This window comes from Buteo buteo, chromosome 32 (assembly GCF_964188355.1).
Source record: "Buteo buteo chromosome 32, bButBut1.hap1.1, whole genome shotgun sequence".
In the NCBI taxonomy this organism is placed as follows: Eukaryota; Metazoa; Chordata; class Aves; order Accipitriformes; family Accipitridae; genus Buteo; species Buteo buteo.
In genome coordinates this window covers 67027-90032 of record NC_134202.1, presented here as the reverse complement: position 1 = coordinate 90032, position 23006 = coordinate 67027, and the positions used below count along the sequence as shown (strand labels likewise).

The 23006-nt window shown below is 72.3% G+C and overlaps 7 protein-coding genes and 2 non-coding genes across 10 annotated transcripts in view; 3 read left to right on the top strand and 6 right to left on the bottom strand.

Moving 5' to 3' along the window:
• The window catches only part of HSPBP1 (HSPA (Hsp70) binding protein 1), a 2101-nt gene extending 1921 nt beyond the window's left edge, over positions 1 to 180 (top strand). The window contains exon 5 of the mRNA XM_075019000.1: positions 150 to 180. Coding sequence (XP_074875101.1) covers positions 150 to 180 — 31 coding nt within the window. The remainder of the gene's footprint in view (positions 1 to 149) is intronic.
• A 56-nt stretch (positions 181 to 236) lies between these two features.
• Positions 237 to 2616, bottom strand: LOC142026154 (branched-chain-amino-acid aminotransferase, cytosolic-like). Its single transcript, XM_075018998.1, has 5 exons — positions 2535 to 2616; positions 1161 to 1211; positions 804 to 1004; positions 588 to 698; positions 237 to 464 (listed from the first exon to the last, which is right to left on the bottom strand). Exons 1-5 carry the CDS (start codon positions 2574 to 2576, stop codon positions 237 to 239), a joined length of 633 nt encoding a protein of 210 aa, XP_074875099.1. The 5' UTR covers positions 2577 to 2616.
• Positions 2617 to 3481: 865 nt separating this feature from the next.
• Positions 3482 to 6851, top strand: DHDH (dihydrodiol dehydrogenase). The gene is made up of 7 exons (XM_075018997.1): positions 3482 to 3649; positions 3741 to 3852; positions 4053 to 4216; positions 5049 to 5298; positions 5731 to 5855; positions 6299 to 6449; positions 6543 to 6851. Exons 1-7 carry the CDS (start codon positions 3482 to 3484, stop codon positions 6674 to 6676), a joined length of 1104 nt encoding a protein of 367 aa, XP_074875098.1. The 3' UTR covers positions 6677 to 6851.
• On the bottom strand, positions 6831 to 8742 carry RPL13A (ribosomal protein L13a). Its single transcript, XM_075019287.1, has 8 exons — positions 8655 to 8742; positions 8354 to 8426; positions 8034 to 8099; positions 7817 to 7918; positions 7649 to 7734; positions 7346 to 7405; positions 7146 to 7268; positions 6831 to 6944 (listed from the first exon to the last, which is right to left on the bottom strand). The coding sequence occupies exons 1-8, from the start codon at positions 8667 to 8669 to the stop codon at positions 6858 to 6860; spliced, it is 612 nt and encodes a 203-aa protein (XP_074875388.1). The 5' UTR covers positions 8670 to 8742; the 3' UTR covers positions 6831 to 6857.
• Positions 7512 to 7582, bottom strand: LOC142026329 (small nucleolar RNA SNORD34). Its single transcript, XR_012648803.1, has one exon. It is a non-coding gene; the product is annotated as a small nucleolar RNA SNORD34 (small nucleolar RNA).
• On the bottom strand, positions 8216 to 8294 carry LOC142026328 (small nucleolar RNA Z195/SNORD33/SNORD32 family). Its single transcript, XR_012648802.1, has one exon. It is a non-coding gene; the product is annotated as a small nucleolar RNA Z195/SNORD33/SNORD32 family (small nucleolar RNA).
• Positions 8743 to 9217: 475 nt separating the features above from the next.
• SLC17A7 (solute carrier family 17 member 7) lies at positions 9218 to 13491 on the bottom strand. Its single transcript, XM_075019291.1, has 12 exons — positions 13362 to 13491; positions 12540 to 12777; positions 12331 to 12449; positions 12021 to 12135; positions 11752 to 11839; positions 11496 to 11582; positions 11274 to 11413; positions 10878 to 11024; positions 10655 to 10787; positions 10307 to 10417; positions 10098 to 10225; positions 9218 to 9626 (listed from the first exon to the last, which is right to left on the bottom strand). Exons 1-12 carry the CDS (start codon positions 13421 to 13423, stop codon positions 9339 to 9341), a joined length of 1656 nt encoding a protein of 551 aa, XP_074875392.1. The 5' UTR covers positions 13424 to 13491; the 3' UTR covers positions 9218 to 9338.
• A 295-nt stretch (positions 13492 to 13786) lies between these two features.
• Positions 13787 to 16169, bottom strand: PIH1D1 (PIH1 domain containing 1). 2 transcript variants are annotated; one of them, XM_075019282.1, is made up of 11 exons: positions 16141 to 16169; positions 15859 to 15951; positions 15715 to 15778; positions 15439 to 15627; positions 15272 to 15333; positions 15105 to 15189; positions 14759 to 14852; positions 14630 to 14659; positions 14460 to 14550; positions 14078 to 14224; positions 13787 to 13910 (listed from the first exon to the last, which is right to left on the bottom strand). In XM_075019282.1, the coding sequence occupies exons 2-11, from the start codon at positions 15946 to 15948 to the stop codon at positions 13878 to 13880; spliced, it is 885 nt and encodes a 294-aa protein (XP_074875383.1). In that variant the 5' UTR covers positions 15949 to 15951; positions 16141 to 16169; the 3' UTR covers positions 13787 to 13877. The 2 variants fall into 2 exon arrangements, 1 of the variants encoding a protein (XP_074875383.1); XR_012648801.1 differs by lacking the exon at positions 16141 to 16169 and having other exon boundaries at positions 15131 to 15189; positions 15859 to 16134.
• Positions 16170 to 16180: 11 nt separating this feature from the next.
• On the top strand, positions 16181 to 22893 carry ALDH16A1 (aldehyde dehydrogenase 16 family member A1). The gene is given in 18 exon segments (XM_075019280.1): positions 16181 to 16359; positions 17018 to 17120; positions 17209 to 17335; positions 17693 to 17871; positions 17953 to 18030; positions 18450 to 18637; positions 18758 to 18913; positions 19030 to 19221; positions 19460 to 19558; positions 19726 to 19862; positions 19945 to 20038; positions 20204 to 20289; positions 20390 to 20479; positions 21071 to 21143; positions 21146 to 21250; positions 21580 to 21762; positions 22328 to 22450; positions 22669 to 22893. Coding segments are annotated over 18 exon segments (2259 nt in total). The 5' UTR covers positions 16181 to 16272; the 3' UTR covers positions 22828 to 22893.
• Positions 22894 to 23006: the final 113 nt, after the last annotated feature.

The following is a 23006-nucleotide window of genomic DNA, read 5'->3' as shown; positions in this document are numbered from 1 at the left end:
CCCCCTCCAAAACCCCTCCAGGGACACCCCCTCCAGGGCACCCTATAACCCTCTCAGACATCCCCAGGACCCTAAAATCCAACAGAAACCCTCATAACCCCACAGGCGCCCCCCCCAAGGACACCCCCAGGTGCCCTGTGAACCCCCAGGGTACCCCACAACCCCCCAGGGCACCCATAGCCCCCCCCAGGACACGCATACCCCCCCCCAGGGGACCAGATAATCCCCCAGGGCACCTATAACACCCCCAGAGACGCTCCCAAGACCCCAGAGACCCCTGTAATTCCCCCAGGGACCCTCCCCCAGACCCCGACATCTCCCCCCGCCCCCCCCCCCCCCCCCACCTCGGTGCCGATGAAAGTGGGGCGGATGTAGAGGCTGGCGGAGTTGGAGCGGGGCACCCACTCCTGCTCCAGCCGCAGCAGCGCCCGGATACACTCCAGCAGCTCCGATCGGTCGAACGCCTGCGGACACCAGTGGGTGACCCCCCCCACTCCAAGGAAACCAGTGGGTGACCCCCCCACTGCCCCGATCTCCCCACAGGGGGCCCAGGCATCCAGGCCCCCCCCCCTCCGCCTCCAACTCACGGGCAGGCAGACCCTCTCGGCCGAGCGCTCCATCCGTTCCATGTTCAATTCGGGGCGAAAAAGCCGGATTTTGTCGTCGGAGCCTCGGAAGGCCTTCATGCCCTCGAAGAGCTGTGGAGGGGGGGTGGTGTCAAAGATTATGGAAAGGTCAGAGGTCAGGGGGGGGATTTGGGGTTGGGGGTGTCACAGGAGGGTTTTGGGGGGGGTCCCACTGACCTCGACGGCGTAGTGCAGGGCGGAGGAAGCGGGGTGCAGGGACAGGTCCTGGAAGGGGTGTATGCGGGGGCGACCCCAGCCGGACCCCTGGGTCCACTCGATGGTCAGCATGTGGTCGGTGAAAATCTGCCCGAAAACCAGCTCCCGGGGATCCGGCTTCGCCTTGGGGCTCCGGCTCCGCTCCACCTCCAGCTCCGACGCCTGTGGACCCCGGCGGGGGGGAGGGGGGGTCAGGGGGACCCCAGCATCTGGGGCAGGGGGGGGGTTCAGGGGGCCCTGGGGGGGTCTGTGGGGGCTCAGAGGGACCCAGGGGTCTGGGGTCTCCCCACCCGGAGAGGACCCCGGCGTCCAACTTACCCTGAAGACATGGTTGTAGCCTCGCCGGGGTCCCAGGAGGGTGACAAGGAACTGGGGGGGGGTGGTCAGGGAGGTCAGGAGGGGGACCCAGGCATGTGGGCCCTCCCCCCCACCCCAGTTCATCCCAGTCTGGGACCAGTAACAAGGGGAGGGTGTCACGGGATTGGGCGGGGAGAGGGAACCTGGCTCCCCGCCCCCCCCACCCTGGACTTTGCCCCCCACCTCCGCCATCGGCGTCAGAGCGGGGGAGCCACCCGGACGCCTGCGTCCCCCGTGGGGCCTGTGGAGAGAAAGGGGCCTGGGGGGGGACTGGGAGGGTAATTGGGAGGACCAGGGGGGCACTGGGAGGACGGGGAGGGGCTCTAGTGAGGGCTGGGGGGCACTGGGAGGACGGGGGGGAGCTCCAGTGAGGGCTGGGGGGCACTGGGAGGACTGCGGGGGGCTTCAGTGAGGGCTGGGGGGCACTGGGAGGATCGCGGGGGGCTTCAGTGAGGGCTGGGGGGCACTGGGAGGACGGGGGGGAGCTCCAGTGAGGGCTGGGGGGCACTGGGAGGACTGCGGGGGGCTTCAGTGAGGGCTGGGGGGCACTGGGAGGATCGCGGGGGGCTTCAGTGAGGGCTGGGGGGCACTGGGAGGACGGGGGGGAGCTCCAGTGAGGGCTGGGGGGCACTGGGAGGACCACGGGGGGCTCCAGCGAGGGCTGGGGGGCCCCAGTAGGGACTGGGAGGACTGAGGAGGGCACTGGGAGGTACGGGGGGGGCTCCAGTGAGGGCTGGGGGGCACTGGGAGGACCATGGGGGGCTCCAGCGAAGGCTGGGGGGCCCGGGAGGGGCTCCAGTAAGGGCTGGAGGGCCCCAGTAGGGACTGGGAGGACTGAGGAGGGCACTGGGAGGTACGGGGGGGGCTCCAGTGAGGGCTGGGGGGCACTGGGAGGACTGCAGGGGGCTTCAGTGAGGGCTGGGGGGCACTGGGAGGATCGCGGGGGGGTCCAGTGAGGGCTGGGGGGCACTGGGAGGACCACGGGGGTCTCCAGTGAGGGCTGGGGGGCACTGGGAGGACTGCGGGGGGCTCCAGCGAGGGCTGGGGGGCACTGGGAAGCCCGGGAGGGGGCCCCAGTAGGAACTGGGAGGACTGAGGAGGGCACTGGGAGGCCCGAGGGGGGCTCCAGTGGGGGCTGGGAGGCACTGGGAGGCTGGGGGGGCTCCAGTGAGGGCTGGGGGTCACCGGGAGGACAGGGGGAGGGCTCCAGGGAAGGCTACGAGGAACCGGCGGGGGGGGGGGGTGTCCGGTAGGGACTGGGAGGACTGGGGAGGGCCCGGGGGGCCCCGCCCCGGAAGCAGTTCCCCCGCGCCCCGGAAGCGCCCCCCCACTCACCGCTCCGCCGCTCCGGCACCGGGACCTCAGCGCCGCCGCCATCGTTTCACCGCCGCGCGCCCGCCCCCGCTGGCGGCCAATGAGAGCGCGCCGCCCCACCCCGCCCCCGCCGCCCGCCAATGGCAGCCGCTCTCCTCCCCCCGCCGCTCGGCCGCGACCCCGCGGCCAATGGCGAGTGCCGACGCCGGCCCGCCCCCCCGAGACCACGCCCCTCTTGGCGGAAAGGGGGCGGAGCGAGGCGGGGGGCGGGGCGAGCCTCCGCCGTTGCCGGGCAACGCCAATAAAACCCGTTTTCCCGCCCTCCTCTTGGTTGTGCGGCCCCGCCTTGAAAACTCACGCTAGCCACGCCCCCTCCCCCGCTCATTTGCATGCCGGCCTCGCCCCCCCCGTTGACTCCCTCTGCCCCGCGACCGGGCGGGGCCGGGCACGTGCGTGGGCGGGGCCCCTCCCTTGGGCGGGGCCCCCGCCCTCCTCCTAAATCCGATGAATGGCAGCACCCGGACGCCTCGGTCCTTCCCCCCCCCCCCCGCCCCGAAACCTGGCCCCCCCCCGGGGCACGGGCGAGGCCCCGACACCTGCCCCCCCCCCCCCCCCAACACCTGGGTCCCCTGGGGGCTTGGGTGTGACCCGGATCCCTGGGTGTGCCCCCCCCAACCCCCCCCCCCGACACCTGGGTCCCCCCCCCAGTGCTGCCCCCACCCTCCCAGACAGAGGGGTCGTAGGGTCTGGGGTCAGAGGTCATGCCAACCCCCCCCCCCCCAACCTTCAGGGGCAGCCCCTCACCTCTGCCAAGTGCCCCCCCCAACATCTGATCCCCCCCCCACCCTTCACCCCACCCCACAGCACCGCGTCCTCGCGTGGGTTGGGGGGGGGCCGCCGCCCATGGGTGAGGGTGGGGCGGGCGGGGCTCCATCACCCCCCAGCACCGCGCCCGGGCGGGTGCAGACATGGAGCCGGCGTCGACGGAACCGCAGCATCGCCGGGACGCCGGGGTCCGTCCCCCCCCCGAGTCGTGTCCCCCCCCCGGCCCAACCCGCTGGGGCATCTGCTCGGCCGGCCGGATCTGCCACGACTTTTTGGTGGCCCTGAAGACCCTCCCCCCCGAGGAACACACGGTGCGTCCGGACACCGGGGTCCCCTGGGGGTGGGGGTCCCGGATTTTGGGGTCCCCCCCCTTGACCCCCCCACCCTTGTGTCCCCCCCCAGGCGGTGGCCGTGGCCGCCCGGGACCTGCCGCGTGCCCAGGCCTTCGCGCGGCGCCACGGGTTGCCCCGGGCTTACGGCTCTTACCGGGAGCTGGCAGAAGATCCAGACGTGGGTGAGACCCCCGGCGGGGTGGGGGGGGGGGCAGGAGGGGGCAACCAGGGTGTCACCCCCCCCCACAGACCCCAAGGTGGTGGTGGGGGGGGCTGATCCCACCCTAACACCTGGGACCCCGGGGTGGGGGGGCCACTGAGGGGGACGCAGGGATGCCCGGGGGTGCTGGGCTGACCCCGGACCCCCCTTGCCCCCCCCCAGAGGTGGTGTACGTGGGCACGGTGAACCCCCAGCACTTGCCGGCCGGGCGGCTCTTCCTGGCCGCCGGTAAGGCCGTGCTGCTGGAGAAGCCGATGGCCGTCGGAGCCCACCAGGTCCGGGAGCTCGTGGAGGCTGCTCGCAGCCGGGGGGTCTTCCTGATGGAGGTGGGGTCCCCAGTGCCCCCCCCAGTCCCAGTCCCGCTCCTGGTGACAGCCCATCCCACTCCCAGTACCCCCCACCCTGCTCCCAATGACTCCCACTCCACTCCCACCACTCCCCGAGTCCCAGACCTGCCCTCAGTGACACCCCCCCCGTCTTGCTCCCAGTCCCCCCTATTTCTAAAACCCCTAATTGTCCCCATTCCCAGGGCTCCCAGTGCCCCCCCAGTCCCAGTCCTGCTCCCGGTGACAGCCCATCCCACTCCCAGAACCCCCCCCCAGTCCCAGTCCTGCCCCCAGTGACCCCCCCCATCCCACAACTGTCCCTATTCCCAGGGCTCCCAGTGCCCTCCCCAGTCCCAGTTGTGCCCCTGTTCCCAGTGCTCCCAGCCCCCCCATTCCCCCCACCCGCAACTGTCCCCATTCCCAGTCCTGCCCCTGGTGACCCCCCCATCTTGCTCCCAGTCCCCCCCTATTTCTACCACCCCTAATTGTCCCCATTCCCAGGGCTCCCAGTGCCCTCCCCAGTCCCAGTTCTGCCCCTGTTCCCAGTGCTCCCAGTCCCCCCTACTCCCCCCACCCATAACTGTCCCCATTCCCAGTGCACCCCCATTCCCAGTCCTGCCCCCAGTGACCCCCCCATTCCCAGTGCTCCCAGTTCCCCCTATTCCCCCCCCCATAACTGTCCCCATTCCCAGCACCCCATCGCCCCCCTCCCAGTCCAACACCCATAACCCTGTCCCCATTTCCAGTCCCTCCCATCCCAATAACCCCATTCCCAGTCCTACTGCCCCCATATTCCCAGTCCCCCCACCAATGGCCCCACTCCCCCCCCCAGGGTTTCTGGACCCGCTTCTTCCCGGCCTGGAAGCGGCTGCAGGAGCTGGTGGCCGGGGGGGCCCTGGGGGAGCCCCGGATTTTGCGGGGGGCTCTGGCCTTCACCCTGGGGGACGTGGAGCGGGTGCGGGAGCCTGGCCTGGCCGGGGGGGCCTTGCTCGACCTGGGGGGCTACGGGCTGCAGATGGCTACTGCCCTGTTGGGGGGGGCACCCTGCAGCCTCAGGGCCCACGGCTGCCTCCACCCCTCCGGTAAGGGATGGGGGGCAAGGGGGGTACACTGGGGGGGGAAATAAAGTACAATGGGGGGGAAGATGGGGGAGAATGGTGTATAGTGGGGGGGCACTGGGGGAAGGGGGGGCAATGGGGTACAGTGGGGATGGGAGAGGATGGGGGAGAATGGTGTATACTGGGGGGGACACTGGAGGGGAAGGGGGGGCAATAAAGTACAATGGGGTGGAGAATGGTGTATATTGGGGGGGAAGGGGGGGCAATGGGGCACCTTGGGGGCTGTAGGGATCCAGCGGGGGGCACTGGGGAGATGTGGGGGGGCAACAAGGGGGCTGGAGGGGTTCTCCTGCAGGGGCTCTGAGGGGAGGGGGCTGCTGGGGCCCTGAGGGGGTTTGGGGGCCCGTGGGGGGAGGGAATCTGGGGGTCCCAGTGCCCCACAGCTGTGGGACGCAGGGGTGGACGAGACGGTGACGATGACGCTGGAGTACGAGGGGAACCGCCAGGCCGTGCTGACCTGCTCCATGGCGGCCGAGCTGCCAGGGGGGGCTGCCCTGGGGGGCACCCAGGGATGGGCTGAGGTGGGACCGGGTCCCCTGGGGAAAGGGGGGTGTCTTGGGGGTGGGTGGGGGGGTCACCATGGTTGGGGGAGGAAGACCTGGATGCTGGGTCCCAGTGGGAGGTGGGGGGGTGTCCTGGGGAGTGCCATGGATGGGGAGGGGGGGGGGTCCAGATACCTAGGATGGTGGGGGTCATGGGTGGCGGGGCAGTAGGGGAGGGATCGTGGGGAATATCCCGGGTGGGCGGGAAGAAAGCCCAGATGCTGGAGTCCCCTGAGGAGGGCAAGCGGGGGTCCTGGGGGGCACCATGGGGGGGGAAAGAATCAAGACATCTAGGTTTCGTGGCTGGTGCTTAGCACCCCCGAGTGGGGGGCTCCAGATGCCTGGGTCCCCGACTTGGGGGGCACATGCAGGGAACCCATGCCCCCCCCAGGTCCCTCATGTGCCCCCCTCTGCCCCCCCAGTTCCCCACCCACATGAACTGCCCAACAGAGCTGGTGGTGGGGGACCGGCGGGAGCTCTTCCCCCTGCCCCCCCCCTCCCAGCCCCTCAATTTTCCCCACGGCACTGGCCTGCGCTACGAGGCCCAGCACGTCCGGGAATGCCTGCTGCAGCGTGAGTGGGGGACCCCCAAGGGGGTGGGGGGGGGGGCACAGACAGACACCAGGGTCGCCCTGACACCCACCCACCCTCATTCTGCCCCCCCAGGTCTGACCGAGAGCCCCGTGATGCCGCTGGCCGAGAGCGAGCTCATCGCCCGGCTGCTGGACGAGGCGCGGCGGCAGGTGGGGTCTGTGGGGCCAGAGGGGGGCTCGCCGGGAGCCCCCAGCCCCACGGCGTGAACCCCCAGCCTCGCGGCATGAACCCCCAGCCCCATACCTCAAAATACAATAAAGAGCTAAACCTGCCCCAGACTGTGTTTTTCCCCAAGCTGTGTTTTCCTTACCGCCTCCCCACGCCCACGCCAGTCCCCCCAGTACAGACCAGTGCCCCCAGTACAGAACCACTACCGCACCCCTTTATTCAGAGGAGCAGCCCGTGCTGGCGCAGCACGGCCGTGAACGGCGCCGTCTTCGCCTCCACATTGCGCTCGGCCCGGCGCCGCAGGCTCTGAAATGGGGGGGGAAGCATTAAGGGGGGGCTCAGCGTCCCTGTGGAGGGATGTGCAGCCAGGGCACCCCCCCACAGTCCTGTTACAAAAAGCCCTCCCCCGCAGTGCTGAGCCCTCTGTGGTGGTTTCCAGGATGCCCACATGAGTGGCAATTTCAAGCTTCCCCCCCCCCCCCCAATTTTTGGGGATCTCTTTCTCACCATCAGCTTCTTTTTCTTGTTGTAGCGCAGCTTCGCCTTCTCTTTCCTCTTCTCTTCCAGTGCCGCTGTCACTGCCTGGTACTTCCAGCCCACCTCATGTGCCAGCCGGCCCAGGAAAGCAAACTGGGGAGGGGGCACAGGGGGGGTCAAGGGGGGACCCCGGTGCTGGGGGAGCCCCCCCGGACTGCCCCCTACTTTACCTTGCGGGTGGGCTTCAGGCGGATGATCTTGAGAGCAGCCGGAACCACCATGCGCTTCCGCTGCCAGAGGGAGAGCATCACTGAGGGGGGGACTGGATTTGGGGAGTGACAAGGGGGGGACAAAGAGAGATTTCGGGGAGAACAAGGGGGGGGTTTGGGGCAGCCCCCGTGTCTCAGTGTCAAAGTTTCTCTCAAGGATCATCGAACAATGTAGGTAAAAGTGCATCATTGACACAGAGCGGCATATTTCGGGGTCCCATGGGGCTGGGGGGGGGTCCTGGGGGGATTTGGGGGTCCCCTCACCTTGTCATAGGGCGGGGGGATTCCATCGAACACCTTCAGCCTCTCCAGCGCCGCCTGGCCTCGCTTTGTCTTGTGGGGCAGCATCCCTGGGGGGAGCACGGGAGGGGTCAGGGGGCTCTAAGGGGGCACCCCGGGGTTTGGGGGTGGGGTCCCGCCCCCCAAACTCACCTCTCACTGTCCGCCAGAAGATGCGGCTGGGGGCACGGAAGTGGTAGGGCCCCCGCGAGGGATTGGTGTTCATCCGCTTCCGCAGGAAGGCCAGGAACTTCACTGGGGGGCGGGGGGGCAGGCAAAGCGTTACCCCCTCGGAAAACAGGGGGGACCCCGGCGTCCAGGGCTCCCGTTACACCCCCCGGTAACCGACCCCGCCCCCCACCCCACTCACGTTTGTTGCGGTAGAAGTTGCCGGAGATGTTGATGCCCTCGCAGCGCACCACGACCACGCGCCGGCCTGTGGACATGGGGGGGGACACACAGGGACACGGGGGGGAGCAAGACACACAGACACGGCTCAGGGGCGGCAGAGACCGGACCCACGCGCCTTCGCCCCCCCGGTCCGGCCCGGCCCAGCGCTCAGCTGGTAGTGCATGAGGCAGCTCTCACGGTCGTGAGACTCAACAGCCGAAGAGGCTTCATCACCGCGCCAGGTGGCCCGGTGTCCCCGGAAGGTCCCGGTGTCCCGGGGAGGGGGGGTCCCGCACTTACCCAGCAGCACCTGCTTGGCCACGATGGCCGCCAGCCGGCCCAGGAGATGCCCGCGGCCATCGATCACCAGAACCTGCGGCACCGGGACAAGCGGGGGACGGTCACCGGGGGGTCCCAGAGGCCCCCAGGCCCCCTCGGAGGCCCCACGTGGACGCGCTGCTCCCGGCTCCGGGAGCCCCCCAGGCTACCCCGGGGCTCCGCACACCGCCCCCACCGCCGAGACCCTCCTCCGCCGCCTCCCCGGCCTTCCCGGCCGCCCCGACCCCCCCATCCCGGGCCCACCCGGTCCCCGGGCCCGCACCCGCGGCTCCGCCATCGCCGCCGCCCGCTCGGGAAAGAGGCTCCGCCCCGCGCTCGCCGCGGGGTCGTCCCTTCCGGCGGGGGCTGAGCGCAGGGGCGGAAGTGACGTCACGCGCGGGAAGCGGGCGCGACGCTGCGCCGGCAGCCGCCGTGGAGGGCGGAGCCCTCGCGCCTTTCTGGCGTTATGGAAATGAGGGGGCGGAGCCTGGGCCCTCCCTCACCCCGCGGGGTCCTAAACCCCTCGGCCCGGCGGTGACAACTCCCAGTGCCCCCCACGACCCCAGTATCTCCCAATACATCCCCCGGTGCCCCCCTCCAGTACCTCCCAGTACCTCCCAGTACCCCCAGTACTAGCAGAGCAGATCCGCAGTTCACACAGACTCGAGGGGCCGATCCGGGGGCCGCAGCCCCCCCTGTATTTATATATGTACAGCGCGGAAAGGGGGGCGGGGGGGGGGGGCCCAGCCTTAGGGGGTCCTGGGGCACCGGGGGGGTGTGCTCTGAGCGGGGGGGGGTGGGGGGGGTGGGCCACGATCCCGGCTCGGGGAGGGGGGGGCTCCGGTTGGGCTAGGGGGTCCCAGGGTGTCGGGGTTGGTGGTCCCAGGGGGGCTCGGGGGGGTCCCCGGTGGTCCTTGGGGGGCTCGAGGGGGGTGTCCTCGGCGGCGGTGGGGGGGGGGGGGCGGGCTCATCCCTGGGTCTCCCCTCGGGGGCCGGGGGCGGGGGTGGTGCCGGTGGCCCCGTACCCCGCGGGGGGGCCGCCCGGGGGCCCCCCCCCGCCGCCTCCTTCCTCCTCCCCCTCCCCTTCCTCCTCCTCGTCGCTGTCCCCGCCCCTGGGCGCCAGCGGCTCCGCCTCCTCGCGCGGCGGCTCCGCCCACCGCTGCGGCTCCCCCGAGGCGAAGACGCCGTAGAAGGCCACGCCGCCGTAGTGCACCAGCGCCGCGATCAGGAAGACCCACTGCCACTCCTCCCGCGTCTGCCAATCCGCCGCCGCCCGCCAATCGGCGAGCCGCGGGGGCGGGAGCGCCGGGGCGAGGGGGCGGGGCCGGGGTTGAGGTAGCGCCGACGGGCGTGGTCAAAGAAGGGAGGGCGGGGGACGGGGAAGAGGCGGGGCCGAGGCAAAGGGGACGGGCCGAGGCAAGTGGGCGGGGCCAGAGGGTGGCGGTGAGTCTCTGGGTCCTAGAGCCCCCCCCCGCCTCGTGTCCCCCCGCGTCCCACTGCCCCGCACGGCCCCAGTGCCCCCATCACGGTCCCAGTGCCCCCTCTTGGGCCCCCACTGCCCCCCCAAAACCCCTAATGCCCCCCCACACCCCACTGCCCCCCCCCCCTCGGGTCCCAGTGTCACCCCATAGTCCCCCTTACACCCCAGGTCCCTATTTTCCCCCCCAGGTCCTTTACCCCTCGTCCCGCAGCCCTGCTCCACCCCCACCCCCCCGGTCCCCCCCACCTTGTGCCGGGTGAGGGCCCCCACGATGAGGGGACAGACCATCCCCGAGAGCGTCCCCACCCCGTTGGAGAGCCCCATCAGCACGCTGGCGTAGCGGGGGGCAATGTCCAAGTGGTTGACGTTGAACCCTGGAGGGGGGGGGGGGCAGCAGGGGGGTCACCCACACGTGTGTCCTCCTCCCCGCGTCTCCCCCCTTCCCGCATCCCCACCGGAGATGGCGAAGCCGCTGAAGCCGACGGCCAGGACGAGGAAGGAGATGGCGACGGCGCGGGACCGCGAGTAGCCCACCACCAGCAACAGCGTCGCCTCCATGCCAAAACCTGCAAGGCCGGGGGGGGGGGAGTCACCCATGGCCAAGGACCCCCCCCGTCTGCTTCCAGGGACCCCCAACACCCCCTGATTGCCCCCAGGTATCTCCACATCCTCCCCAGGACCCCCAGTGCCCCTGCCCCCCCTTCTTCCCCATGTCCCCCCCTTGTCTCCCTCCATGTGGCCCCCAATTTCTCCCCCTCCTCTGCCACGTTCCCCCTCACGCTCCCCCCTGCGCCCCCCCTCACCGCCGCAGTTCATCATCTTGCGAACGTTGGTGGTCGACATCAGCCCCCGGGAGCGCAGAAAATCGGCGATTTGGCCCCCGATGGGGACGACGATCGTCATCACCAGGTGAGGTAGGGCTGAGAGCAGCCCCACCTGCGGGGGGACATCAGCCGTGGGGTGCCTGGATCCTGGGGTCCCCCCCGGACCCTGAGGTCCCCCCCCGAGGCAGGGTCGGGGTCCCACCTTGCTGATCTCGAAGCCGAAAACCTCCTCAAAGTAGGCGGGCTGGCTGATGAGCAGCAGGTAGAAGGTCCAGCTGCGGCAGAAGTTGGCGACGATGATGGCGTAGACGGGCATCGAGGTGAAGAACTGCCGCCAGGGCGTGGCCAGCTGCGGGGGGGGCAGGGCTGCCAGCGACCTCCCGACCCCTGACCCCCGACCCCGCTGACAGCGACCCCCCACCCACCCATTCTCCCCCCCCCGACCCACCTTCGACCCCTGACCCGGCGGTCAAAGACCCTCAGGACCGACCCGACCCTTAACACCACCGCTGACCCCTGACCCCGGCACCCACCTCGCCCCGACCCCTCATCCCGGACCCTGACCTCCGACCCCTGACCCCCCCTTTGCCCCGCCCACCAGCAGGGGGTTGCTGCCGACACTCTCCCCGATGCTCTCCTCGATGTACTTGCGCTCCTCGGGGGAGATGGTGGGGTGCTGAGCCGGGCTCTCGTAGGACACCAGCACCCAAAACAGGTACCAGCACACCCCGAAGCTGCCTGGGGGGGCGGGGCGGGTGGGGTCAGGGCGGGGCCAGGCCCCAGGGTGGGGTGTGGGTGGGGTCAGGGGGTCAGGTCTCACCGTAGACGTAGAAGACGGAGCTCCAGCCCGTGTACTGCACCAGGACGCCGGCCAGGGGCATCGCCACCACCGCCCCCGCGTAGGAACCTGCGTCGGGGACCCAGGCGTCTGGGGGGGGGTCTGCAGCCCCACTGCCCCCCACCCCCTCGCAACCGTTGCCCAGGGCGGGGCCGGCCCCACCCCTCCACCTCCATGGGTGTTCGGGGTCCTTGGTCCAGCCCGCAGACCCTCGCCCCCCCCGGACCCCCCCCCGTACCGCAGAAGGCCGTGGTCGCCAGGCGGCTCCTCTCCAGGGGCGGCGCCCACTTGCTCCAGATCCCGTGACACGCCGGGTAGGTCACGCCCTGGGTGGGGCAGGGTGTGTGTGTGCCACACCCAGCCCCGCCCCTTCTCATCTTTCACCCCCACCCTCACCCACCACCTCCCTCCCCACCGACACCGGCAGCAGCCAATAGGGCGTGGCTACCCGCCCCACCCTCCAGCCCCAGCAGCCAATGGGGAACGTCCCGGTGGCCCCGCCCTCACCTCCACCAGCCCCTGCATCACGCGGACGGCGATGACGCAGCCCACGTGGGTGCGGGCGGCCGAGGGGATCAGCATGTTGAGGAGCGAGGTGGAGACGATGGCGAGGCCGAAGACCCTGCGGGGGCGAGGGGACGCGTGCGAGGGGGGGGGAACGGACACACACGTGCGTGTGCGGTGGGGGGGGATGGACGCGTGCGAGGGGGAACACGTGCAACGGGGGGAACACGTGCAATGGGGGGGATGCGCGACAGGGCACGTGCAAGAGGGGGGACGTGCGACTGGTCTGTTGCTCCCCCCCCCCCCAACCCACCTGTTGGCTGCGAACTTCTGGGCGATGAAGCCCCCCGGGATCTGGGTGACGATGTACCCCCAGAAGAAAGAGCCGTGGATCATCCCCACTGTCTCAGGGTCCCAGTTGAACTGGGCGTGCTGGGAGGAGGGGGGGGGAACAGGGGGAGGTCACCGTGGCCCGGACCCCCTGAACCCCCCCCCCCCCCCGAGTCCCCCGGCCCCCCGTACCTGCCCGTGCGCCCCGTTGACCATGCTGACGACGGCCACCCCCAGGTTGCAGCGGATGCCGAAGCTGATGCAGAAGCCGATGGCGCAGAGGATGGCGATGCCGTAGCGCCGGGGGAGGCCGCAGCAGGTGCAGTCCAGCACGGGGGGGTGTGGGCCCCCCCCCCTCGAATCCCCCCCGGAGCCCCCCCCAGGGCCCAGCTCCAGCCCCTCTGCATCATCCTGCCGCCGCTCAAGGGCCCTGGAGGGACGGGGGTCCCGGGGGCTCTGGTCACCCCACGTCCTGGAGCCCCCCCCCGCCACATCCCCACATTCTCATTATCCTGGCCCCCCCCCCCCCAGCCCCACGGCCCACCCCACTGGTGTCCTCCTGTCCCCGCAGCCCCCGTGTCCTACCTCTCCCAGCCGTGTCCCCAAGTCCCCCTGTGCCCCCCCCCGGCGTGGTGACAGCAGATTACCACGGGTCTAAATCCCCCGTCTGAGCCCCCGGGGGTAGGGGGGGGGACAAGAGCGCACACCCGCCGCACACGGGCCGGGGTGGGGGGGGGCCGACAGGGGCACACGCGTGTGCAAGCCCCCAGCCACCCCCTGCGTGTGCTTTGGCACGCTCACACTTACATAAGCTGGGGGGGGGGGATTAAGGGCAGCCGGCAGCAGGGGGGGTCAGAGCCACTGGCACGCGTGTGTGCGCAGAGTGGGGAAAAAGACCCCCCCCGGGGGCGTACGGCAGCCTGAGGGGCCCGGGAACCAGCCCCCCACCCCAACGCCTGGGTCCTTCTCACCCCCCCACGCCCCCCCCCCCCCCCCCAAAGGGTCCCCGCTCACCGGTGCAGGCGGCCCAGCCCGGCCCCCACCTGCCGCCTGAACTCCTCCTTGTTGAACTGCATGGCGGCTCAGGGCACCATGGTCTGCCGGACCCTTGGGTGCCCCCCCCCGGACACCTGGGTGCCCCCCCGGGACGCCTGGGTGCCCCCCCCCCTCCCCTGGGCTGGCTCCCCTCGGACGCCCGGGTCCTTTCTCCTCCTCCCGGACGCCTGGGTCCTCTGGGAGCCCCCCCCGCTTCGTCGCCGGCTCAGCGCTAAATCCCCCCTGCGTGGGCAGAGCCCCCCCCCCCCCCGTCTCCGTGCGTGGGGGGAGGGGCAGGCTGCCCGCACGCCTGGGTCTGCTGCCCACGGGGCGGGGGTGGGGGGGGGCAGAGAGGTGCAGGGGGGACCCCCGGCCCGTCACAAACGCAGGCAGGCGCTCGGGTGACCCTTTATTGCTGGTTTTAATACAAAAAAAAGGGGTGGGGTGGGGAGGGGGGACCCTGGTGTCCTGGGGGGGGGGGGGGGGGGCGCCCCCTCACGCCTGCAGGGGCATCGTCACAGTAAGGACCTGTGGGGGGGAGGTCAGAGGTCAGGGGTCAGCTGGGGGTGGGGCCTGCTGGGGAAAGGGTGGAGACAAGAAAGGGGTGGGGCTAAAAGGTGGGTGGGGTGGCTGCGCTCGGTTAATTGCAGGGAAAGTGGGCCGGGCATTGGGGTGGTTACCGTGACGACAGTTACCTTGGTACGTCGGTGGAAGCGGGCGTGGCAGCGGGCGGGGTCGGGGGTGAGGGGCAGCCCCAGCTCCAGGAGTGGGGGGCCCCCCTCTGCTCCCCCCAGCACCAGCCGCTCCTCACTCAGCCCCAGCCAAAGCGACTCCGCCCCTGCCTGGGTGGGGCAGGGTGGGGTCAGGGGAGGGGCCAGACAGCCCCACCCCCACCCCACCCCTCAGGGTTCCCCATCCCTCCCCCCCAGACCTTTACAGGGACCCCCCACCCCTCCAGACCCCCCAGGATCAGGTCCAGACCCCCCAAGATCAGGTTGACCCCCCCCAGCCCCACAGTGCCCATCCAGGCCCCCTCCCTGTTCCAACCCCAGCCCCCCCTCGTGCCCCCCAACTCACGGCATGGGGCAGGAGGACGCGCGCCTGCAGCACCTGCGGGTGCTGGGAGGAAGGCTCTGCCACCACCACGAACTGGGGGGGCCCGGGGGGGCTGTGGGGGGGGACACAGGTCAGGAAGGGGGGTCCCGGTGCTGGGCGTCCCCCTCCCCACTTGGTCCCATAGCTTCTACCTGGGGGGCGGCGGCGGCTCCTGCGGAGGGCTGCGAGGAGAGGCAGGTCAGGGGGAGGTGGGGGGAGACAGGGAGGTCCCGGGAGACACCGGGGGTGTTGGGGGGGGGGTCAGGGGGGACCCCACTTACTCCTCGAGCTCCTGGATGTGGGGCCGGGGCCGCGCCCGGATGTTCTGAGCCGAGATGGAGCCCATGAACTTGCGGTTCCGCAGCACCCGCCAGCCTGGGGGGGACCAGGGGAGTCATGGGGGTGCAAGAGCCTCCCCCCCCCCCACGACCCCCCTCCTGGTGTCCCAAACCCCCCAGCACCCCACTGCTGCCCCTGTTCCCTCCCATTTCCACTCCCACCAGTTTACCCCCGCACTCCCAGTGCCCGCAGGTTCTCCTCCTGCCCCACTCCTCCCAGTTCTCCCAGTTCCCACCTCTGTCCCCAGCCTGATGCCCCCCCCCCTCCAATGCCCCCAGTCTCCTGTACCAGTCAGCTCCAGCTCCACCCCATACTTTTCCGATAGTCCCTCCATGGCCACCGTCAGGAAGAACTCCAGGTACAGGGGGTCAGCCTGGGGGGGGGGTGAAGAGATTAGGGTCCCCCAATTCCCCTCACAAGCCCCCCAACTTCCCCCCCCCCCAGCCCCCTCTCACCTGGAGAGTGCGGAAGAACCCTGAGTTCACCACCACATCGTAGGCAGTGCAGCCCTGACCACCTGCAGGAGATGGCGGGGGGTTCAGGGGGGTTTGGGGGGCTGGAGGGGGGGGGGTTGGGGGTCTGGAGAGGATCGGGGGGAGGGTTGGAGGGGGGGGGATCTTACTGCGGTCCAGTTCGGCGTGGGGTTCCCCCAGGCTCATGGGGATGCGGAAGGCTCCAGCAGCGGTGGGGGGGGCATGGAGGAGACGCTGCAGCCCGGGGGGAGACAGCGGGGGGGGCGGGGGCACCTCCCCCGAGTGACAGACATTGACGAAGACCTTGGCACCCCCCGCCCGGGTCTTCACGCACAGCCCTGGGGGAGGGGGCGGGGGGGGGGGTCAGAGGGCAGCCGGGCCCCTCCGAGACCCCACCCCCCCAACCCTCCCCGGAGCCCTCCTACCTGGCTGGGGGGTGACAGCGCGCGAGGGGCCCGCGGGGGGGGGCTTCTCATCGTCCTGGGTCACCTGGGGGGCGGCAGAGGGACGGCGCGGGTCAGTACCGGGACCCCTCCCCGGGACCCCCCCGGTGCCCAGCCCGGCCCCACCTGAAGCAGGAGCCGCCGCAGCGCCTCGTCATCCCCCTCCTCCGCCTCCAGCTCGGCCGACAGCAGCGACGGGTCCGCGGGGGCCGCCATGGGCTGCGGGGGGGGCGGGGGGTACGGGGACGTGGGGAACCGGGGCCCGGGGGGGACACCCAGCGACCCCCAGGTCCCATCGCACCCCAGACCCTCCCGGTCTCCCCCAGCCCCGGGGACCCTCCCCCCAGCTCCCTCAGAGCCTCCCCAGCCCCCTCAGGGCCCCCCCAGGCCGCCCCGCGCAGCCGTTACCGGCCACCTCTCCCTCCCGCCGCGCGGCACTTCCGGTTCCGGCTGGGGGCGGGGCCCGTCTCTATGGTTCCGCGGCGCCGGTGAGGCCGCTCCATCCGCCGGGGCGCTCGTCTCGCTGGTGCGGCGGCAGTGATGGCGGTGCTGGGACCCCCCCCGGTCCCGGGGATCTTCAGCAGCATGGAGGAAGGGCCGAGACCCGGGGGGGCCGCCCTGGGGGAGGTGAGGGGGTCCTGGGGAGCACTGGAGAGGCATATTAGGGGGTCCTGGGGGGAGTGTATGGGGCTGGGGGGACCCATGGAGGGGCATTGGAAGGGTCCTGGGGGGCCACGGAGGGGTCCTGGGGGACTCAGGGGGCTCTTGGGGGGCTGGGGGGGCCGTGGGGAGTCCCGAGGGAGCAAATGGGGCTGGGGGTGGGCGCTGGGGGAGCCCACGGGGGGTCCTAGGGTGGTTTTGGAGGGCCCGGGGGGTCACAGGGGGAGCCCTGGGTGACACTGGGGGGGCCCATGGGGCCGGGTGGGGGGTCTGGGGGACGCTGGGCAGGTGGGGGGGGGGTGGAGGCCTGCAAATGCTTGGGACCCCTGGGGGGGGGGGGGTTAGGGGCCCCCCCAGACGCCTGGGACCCCTGGGAAGGGTCAGGGTCCACGGGGCGGAGGTGGGGCCTGGACGCCCGGTGTCCCTGGGGGGTGGTGGGGTGTGCTGGGGGCAAAGTCGAGGGTGGGGCAGCACCCGGACGCCGGGGTCCCCCCCCCCCCGTGTGTCCCCCCCCGCGGGCCGAAGGTCGTTGTGGGGGGGGAAGGGAGGTGCCGCAGCCTTGAGGGAATGCCGGTGCCTGGGCCCTGCTCTGGGGGGGGGCACCCAGGCATTGGGGACCCCCCAGGCATGGCTGGAGACCCACGGCCGGGCCCTGGGGCACTTCGTGGCCGGGACGTGGCTGAAGCCGCCGGGACGGGGGACGCTGGAGTGCCGGGAGGCCGCCACGGGTAGGGGGGCTCGAGGGTCAGGGGTCAGGGTGGGGGGTCAGGGTCAGGGGTCACGCCTGCCCTTTCTCTCCCCTCCTCAAACCCCCAGGGCGGCTGCTGGCGACGGTGCTGCGGGGCGAGGAGGCCGACCTGGCGGCGGCTGTGGAGGCGGCGGCGGCGGCGGCGGCAAAATGGGGGCGGCTGGGGGGGCCCCAGCGGGCCCAGCACCTGCAGCGGTGAGTCATGGTGACCTTTGATCTCTGACCCCCGCCTCTGATCCTTGGCATCTCACCCTGGGGGGCTTCCCACGACCCTTTGTGCCCCCTCGTGACCTTTCGTTTCTGCCTGTATCCCCCTTTTCCCTTTCCTGCACTGTGACCTCGTGTGACCCCACGCCCCCCATGACCCCAGCTTCGTGACCCCACGCGACCCCAGGACCACCACCTCCTTCCCACGCCCCCGCTGTGCCCCCCTGCGCTCCCCCCACGTCCCTGTACGCCCCCATGAATCCCCTCAGGGCCCACCCCGTGTCCCTGTACCCCCCTCGGGTCCCCCCCATGCCCTCACCCCCCGTCCCCCCCCTGTCCCCGCAGGCTGGCGGCGGCGTTGGAGCAGGGGGCTTCGGGGTTGGGGGCGGTGGCCGCTCTCTCGGGGGGGCGACCGCTGGCCCAAGCCCTCGGGGCTGACCTGGAACTGGGGCTGCGGCTGCTGCGGGTGCCGGCGGGGTGGGCTCAGATCGGTCCCCCCGGCCTGGGCAGCTGGGCCCCCCTCGGTGAGTGTCCCCCGGGACCCCCGGGACCTCGGCGCTCCCCAGGACCCCGCTGAGCCCCCCCCTCTCCGCCGCCATCCCCAGGCGTGGTGGCCGTCCTCATGTCGGGTCCCTGCTCCCTGGCGGCACTGCTCTGGAAGCTGGGATCCCTCCTGGCGATGGGTGAGTGGGGGGGTCCCAGCCTCCGGGGGTGGGATCTGGCATTCGGGGGAGCCAGGCGTGAGGGTGGGGGGGGGTCCCCGGTGTGCGGGGGGGCACCCAGGCATGTGGTGGGGGGACCCAGGCACCTGGGGAGGGGAGCCAGGCGTTTGGGGTGGGGGGGGGGCAGGGAACCCTGGTGTCCAGGTGGGGGGCCCCAAGTGTTAATGGGGGGGTGGGGGAACCCCGATGTCCAGGTGGGGGGACCCAGGTGTCAAGGGAGGGGAGGGGACGCAGGTTTTTGGGGGGCACAAGAAACCCCAGTGTACAGGTGGGGGGACCCAGGTATCTGGGGAAGGGAGCCGGGTGTTTGGGGGGGACCCAGGTATTTTGGGGGGGGTGGGGGGACCCCAGCCCCTGGGGGACCCAGTCGTCCCGCGCAGGCAACGCGGCGCTGGTGCTGCCGCCGGCTGAGACCCCGCTGGTGCCGCTGCTGCTGGCGGAGCTGAGCGGGGAGGGGGGGGTGCTGCCCCCCGGGCTGCTCAACGTGGTGACGGGGACCCCCTGCCTGCGCCGCGCCCTCCGCGCCCACCCCCGCGTCGCTGCCGTCACCTTCCTCGGCGCCCGGCAGGTACGGGGAGGGGGGGGCCCTGACCCTTAGGGGGATGCCTGCGTCCCTCGTGTCCCCATACGGGAAATCGGGACGTGGGTGGGGGGTCCCCACGTCCCCCCCGTGTCCCCCCGTATGTAGGAGGAGGTGCAGGATGTGGCCTGGGGCTCCCCGTGCCGGGGACCACGGCTCGGGGGGGCCTGGGGGGGCCGCGTCGTCGTCATCGTCCTCGACTCGGCCGACCTGGACAGCGTGGCTGCTGCCATCGTGGGGAGCGTGGGGACCCCCCCAACCCTGGTGAGCAGGGGGAGCTTGGGGGGGCGTTGGTGGGTCCTAGAGGGTCCGGGGGCTCCTGGGGGAGGGTCTGGGAGCATCCCAGGGGCTCCCTGACCCCCCCCCCGCCATGTCCGCAGTTCCCGTGGGGGGGCTGCGTGGTGCTGGTGCAGGAGGGGGTGGTGGCACCGCTGGAGCGGCGACTCCGGGCCCGACTTGGGGGGCTGCGGGTGGGCGACCCGCTGGACCTCGGCACTGACGTGGGGCCGCTGCCCCCCACGGCCGCCCCCCCCAAGGGGGTGGTGCAGGCGGCCCAGGAGGAGGGGGCTGAGGTGAGGGGGAACGGGGGGATACTGGGGGGGGGGACATGGGAGGCTGGGGGGACGCGTGGGGGGGCTGAGATGAGGGGGGACAAGGGGGGCAGCGGGAGTGGGGAGGGTACACAGGAGGACATGGAGGGGCACGGGGCTGGGGGGGGGCATGGGGGGTCGGGGGGTGGCATGCGGTCTGTTCTGGGGTACCCAAACGCTGGGGGGGTCCCCGGACGCCGGGGTCTTTCTTCCCCCACAGGTTTTCCAGCCGCCGGTGACGCTGCCCCCGGGGGGTCGGTTCTACCCCCCCACCCTGATCACGGGGGTGGCCCCCACCTCACGCTGCCTCCGGGAGCTGGTGGGTACCGGGGCGGGGGGAGCCCAAAAAATGGCCGAGGTGGAGGCAAAAAGAGGAGGGGGCGGCACAGCCAGCCAGGGGCTGGGGGGCGCAGGGCAGGGGGCTTGTGGGGGGGGGGGTGCAGGTTGGGGGGGGGTCTGCTGACGCGTGTGTGTCCCCCCCACCAGGTGCCGGGGCCGGTGCTGGTGCTGGTGCCCGTTCGTTCCCCGGGGGAGGCCGTCACCGTGGCCTCGGGGCTGCCCCACGTGGCAGCCGGCGCCGTCTGGGCTCAGGACGTGACCCTCGCCCTTGACACGGCTGACAGGTGACCCCCGACCTTTGACCCCCGACACCCCCCCCGTGACCCCGATCCTCATCCCTCTGACCCCTGACCCCTGACTCCGCAGGTTGCCCCTGGGGCTGGTGTGGCTCAACGCGCTCAACCTGCTGGACCCGAGGGGGGGCTGCGCCGGGGGGGATGGGGATGGCACCGGCCTGGAGGTGGGTGTGTGTGGGGGGGTCCTGGAGGGGTTTGGGGGGGGGCTCTGGGCTCCCTGGGGAGTTTGGGGGAGCCCTAGAAAGGGTTTGGGGACCCTAGGGTGGGGCTGGGGGCTGCAGGGACCACGGGGGCCCTGTCCCAGCGCGGATGGGCTGTGCCCCCCCCAGGTGCTGCGAGAGTACGGGCGTCCCCCCTGGGAGCCCCCCCTGGGGCTGGGGACCCCCCCCGAGACCCTCCAGGACCCGGAGCTCAGGTAATGCTCCCCCTGCCCGCCCCACCGTGCAGCTTGAGGACCACCCCCCCCCCCGTAGCCAAGCACTGTGCCCCCTGACCTCCGACCCTGCCACCCCCAGCCCAGAGCCGGTCCGGGGGGGGCCCGCAGTGGCCCCCAACTCCGCTGACGTCGCTGCAGCCGTGGAGGCCGCCCGCCGCGCCGCCCTGGGGTGAGGGACGGGGGACGGGGGGGGCTGGAGGTGTCGGGTCCCCGTGGGGGGGGTCTCAGGTCCCTGGCAGGGGGTGTCGGGTCCCCGGACCCCCGGGTCCCTGCCGGGGGGGGCGGGTCTCAGGTCCCCGGGTCCCTGGCAGGGGGTATCGGGTCCCCGGGTCCCCGGGTCCCTGCCGGGGGGGGTCTCGGGTCCCCGCCTCCCTGGCGGGGGGTGTCGGGTCCCCGGACCCCCGGGTCCCTGCTGGGGGGGGTCTTGGGTCCCCATATCCCTGGCAGGGGGTGTTGGGTCCCCGGACCCCCGGGTCCCTGCCGGGGGGGGTCTCGGGTCCCCGGGTCCCTGGCGGGGGGTCTCGGGTCCCCGGGTCCCTGCCGGGGGGGGTCTCGGGTCCCCGCCTCCCTGGCGGGGGGTGTCGGGTCCCCGGACCCCCGGGTCCCTGCTGGGGGGGGTCTTGGGTCCCCATATCCCTGGCGGGGTGTGTTGGGACCCCGGACCCCCGGGTCCCTGCCGGGGGGGGGGTCTCGGGTCCCCGGGTCCCTGGCGGGGGGTGTCGGGTCCCCGGACCCCCATCGCTCCCTCGGCCCCTCGCAGGTGGTCGCGGCTGCCGGCGTCGGCTCGTGCCCGGGTGCTGCGGGGGGCGGCGGGGGCGCTGGGGGGGAGCGGGGCCGCGGGACCCCCCAAAAGGGCGATAACGAGGACGGTGAGGGGCGGCTGCGGGGAGCGCTGCTGCGGTGGGCGGCCCGGGCGGAGCTGCTGGGTGGAGTCGTGCAGGTGGGTGGGGCCTGTGAGGGTGGGGCCGGTGGGAGGGGAGGAGCCTGAAGGAGGCGGAGCCGGGCGAGAGGGGTGGAGCCTGAGGGTCGCAGCTTGGGGGTTTGGGGAAGAGGGCGGGGGCTGCAGGGGGTGGGGCCGGGCAGGAGTGGGCGGGGGTGAAACCGGGGGGGCGGGGCTGCAAGGGGCGGGCCCGGGGGCTGCGGGGGGCGGGGCGAAGCCTGGGGGCGGGGCGATGGCCGCGGCCCGCAGGCGGGTGGCGAGGGGGCGTGGCGGGTACCCGTGCCCGGGGTGGAGCCTTTGGTGGGGGCGTGGCTAATGTGTTCCCGCAGGAGGAGCCCGGGGGGCGGGCCCTGGTGACGCGCAGGCCGCTGGGGGTGGTGGGCGTGGCCTGGAGCGGGCCCCGCCCCCTGCCCCGCACGCTGGAGCTCCTCCCCCCCGCGCTGGCCCTCGGCAACGGCCTCGTGGTGGTGGCGCCCCCCAGCGGCGTCGGCCCCGCACTGCGGCTGCAGCAGGTGGGGACCCCCGAGACCCCCCCGGAACCCCCCGTGGAAACCCCCGCACCCTCCCAGGGATCCCCCGTGGGTCCTCTCTGGCCCCCCCCAGGACCCCCCTGCTAACTCCCTGGTGATGCTCCCGGGACCCCCCCAGGGCTCCCCCCGGTCCTGTTTGTTTTGTGTGGCGTAAATCGCCCAATAGCCCACCCCAGACCCCCCCAACTGCCCCCTGGGACCCCCACCCCTCCCAGAGACCCCCCCCCCCAAATCCACCCCTGGGACTCCTAACCTCCCCAGGGACCCCTAACCTCCCCCAGGGACCTCCAAATCCTGCCCGGGGCCCCCCAAAATCCCTCTGGGGACCCCCAACTGCCACCCAGGAACCCCCAAAGTCCCCCCTGGGACCCCCAAAATCCCCTTGGGGACCCCCCCAAACTCCCCTGGGACCCTCAACTCCCCCCCCCCATTGCCCCTCTCAGGCCCCCCCCCAACTGCCCCCCCCCCCCACTGACCAGCCCCAGGCCCCCCAACACCCCACGACCATTCCCCCCCCACCCCACGCTCCCTGTCCGTCTGTCCCCAGGCGCTGGTGGCTGCCGGGCTCCCTGGGGGGGCCCTGGCGGTGCTGCCGGGGGGGGCTGAGGGCGACGGGGCGACGCTGGCGCGGCACCACCCCGATGGGCTGTGGCTCTGCGGGGGGGGCACGGTGAGTAATGGGGGGGGGGCATGGGGGGATGGGAACTTAGGTGGGGAAATGGGGTGGGGGGACTGGGGAGGGTAGTGAGCTGTGGGGGGGGGGGCGTCCCTGTGGTACTGGGGGGTTTCCCAGTCATGGGGGCAGTCCCTGGGGGGGGGGATGTCCCTGCCCTGGGTGCCACCCCAGCAGCCCCCCCCCCATCCTGTGTGTCCCATCCCCCCCCCCAGGACCCCGACTGGGCCTCGGCTTTGAGCGTCCCCCACGTGTGGATCCCAGGAGGGATCCTGGGGGGTCCGGGACAGGACCCCCCCTCCGACACCGAGCGGGAGCTGGAGTTTCGCTGCACCCACCCCCGCTGCCTGTGGGTGCCTGGGGGTGACCCCTGACCTGCGACCCCCCAACCTCTGACCCCTGGCCTGCGGCTGCCACCCTAATAAACCCTCTCCAGCCTCTGTCGCGTCTCTGCTTATAAAGGGGGCGGGCGGGGGGGTCCGGTGTGTCCCCCCCCCCCCCGCACCGGCAGGGGGCGTCCCGCACCGCCACGTGCCCGGCCGCCCCGGTCCCC

Bases quoted from the DNA above. Each gene is read 5' to 3' on its own strand.
- LOC142026154 (XM_075018998.1), bottom strand. From the start codon at position 2,576: ATGGCGGCGGCGCTGAGGTCCCGGTGCCGGAGCGGCGGAGCG. The intron at 1,212-2,534 runs GTGAGTGGGGGG...ACCCCCCCCCAG, and splicing joins GGTGCCGGAGCGGCGGAGCG to TTCCTTGTCACCCTCCTGGG. The intron at 699-803 runs GTCAGTGGGACC...CCCCCTCCACAG, and splicing joins CCCTGCACTACGCCGTCGAG to CTCTTCGAGGGCATGAAGGC.
- DHDH (XM_075018997.1), top strand. From the start codon at position 3,482: ATGGAGCCGGCGTCGACGGAACCGCAGCATCGCCGGGACGCCGGGGTC. The intron at 3,853-4,052 runs GTGAGACCCCCG...GCCCCCCCCCAG, and splicing joins GGCAGAAGATCCAGACGTGG to AGGTGGTGTACGTGGGCACG. The intron at 5,856-6,298 runs GTGGGACCGGGT...CTGCCCCCCCAG, and splicing joins GCACCCAGGGATGGGCTGAG to TTCCCCACCCACATGAACTG.
- RPL13A (XM_075019287.1), bottom strand. The intron at 8,100-8,353 runs GTAAGTGCGGGA...CCATGTCCACAG, and splicing joins GGCCAAGCAGGTGCTGCTGG to GCCGGCGCGTGGTCGTGGTG. The intron at 7,406-7,648 runs GTGAGGGGACCC...TCCCTCTGGCAG, and splicing joins TCCCCCCGCCCTATGACAAG to CGGAAGCGCATGGTGGTTCC.
- SLC17A7 (XM_075019291.1), bottom strand. From the start codon at position 13,423: ATGCAGTTCAACAAGGAGGAGTTCAGGCGGCAGGTGGGGGCCGGGCTG. The intron at 12,136-12,330 runs GTGGGTTGGGGG...TCGCCCCCGCAG, and splicing joins CAGAAGTTCGCAGCCAACAG to GGTCTTCGGCCTCGCCATCG. The intron at 11,583-11,751 runs GTACGGGGGGGG...TCCCCGACGCAG, and splicing joins GGCGACCACGGCCTTCTGCG to GTTCCTACGCGGGGGCGGTG.
- PIH1D1 (XM_075019282.1), bottom strand. From the start codon at position 15,948: ATGGCGGCCCCCGCGGACCCGTCGCTGCTGTCGGCCGAGCTGGAGGCG. The intron at 15,190-15,271 runs GTGAGAGGGGGC...CCCCCCCCCCAG, and splicing joins GGTTCTTCCGCACTCTCCAG to GCTGACCCCCTGTACCTGGA. The intron at 14,853-15,104 runs GTACAGGAGACT...GGTCCCCCCCAG, and splicing joins GGTGGAGCTGGAGCTGACTG to GCTGGCGGGTGCTGCGGAAC.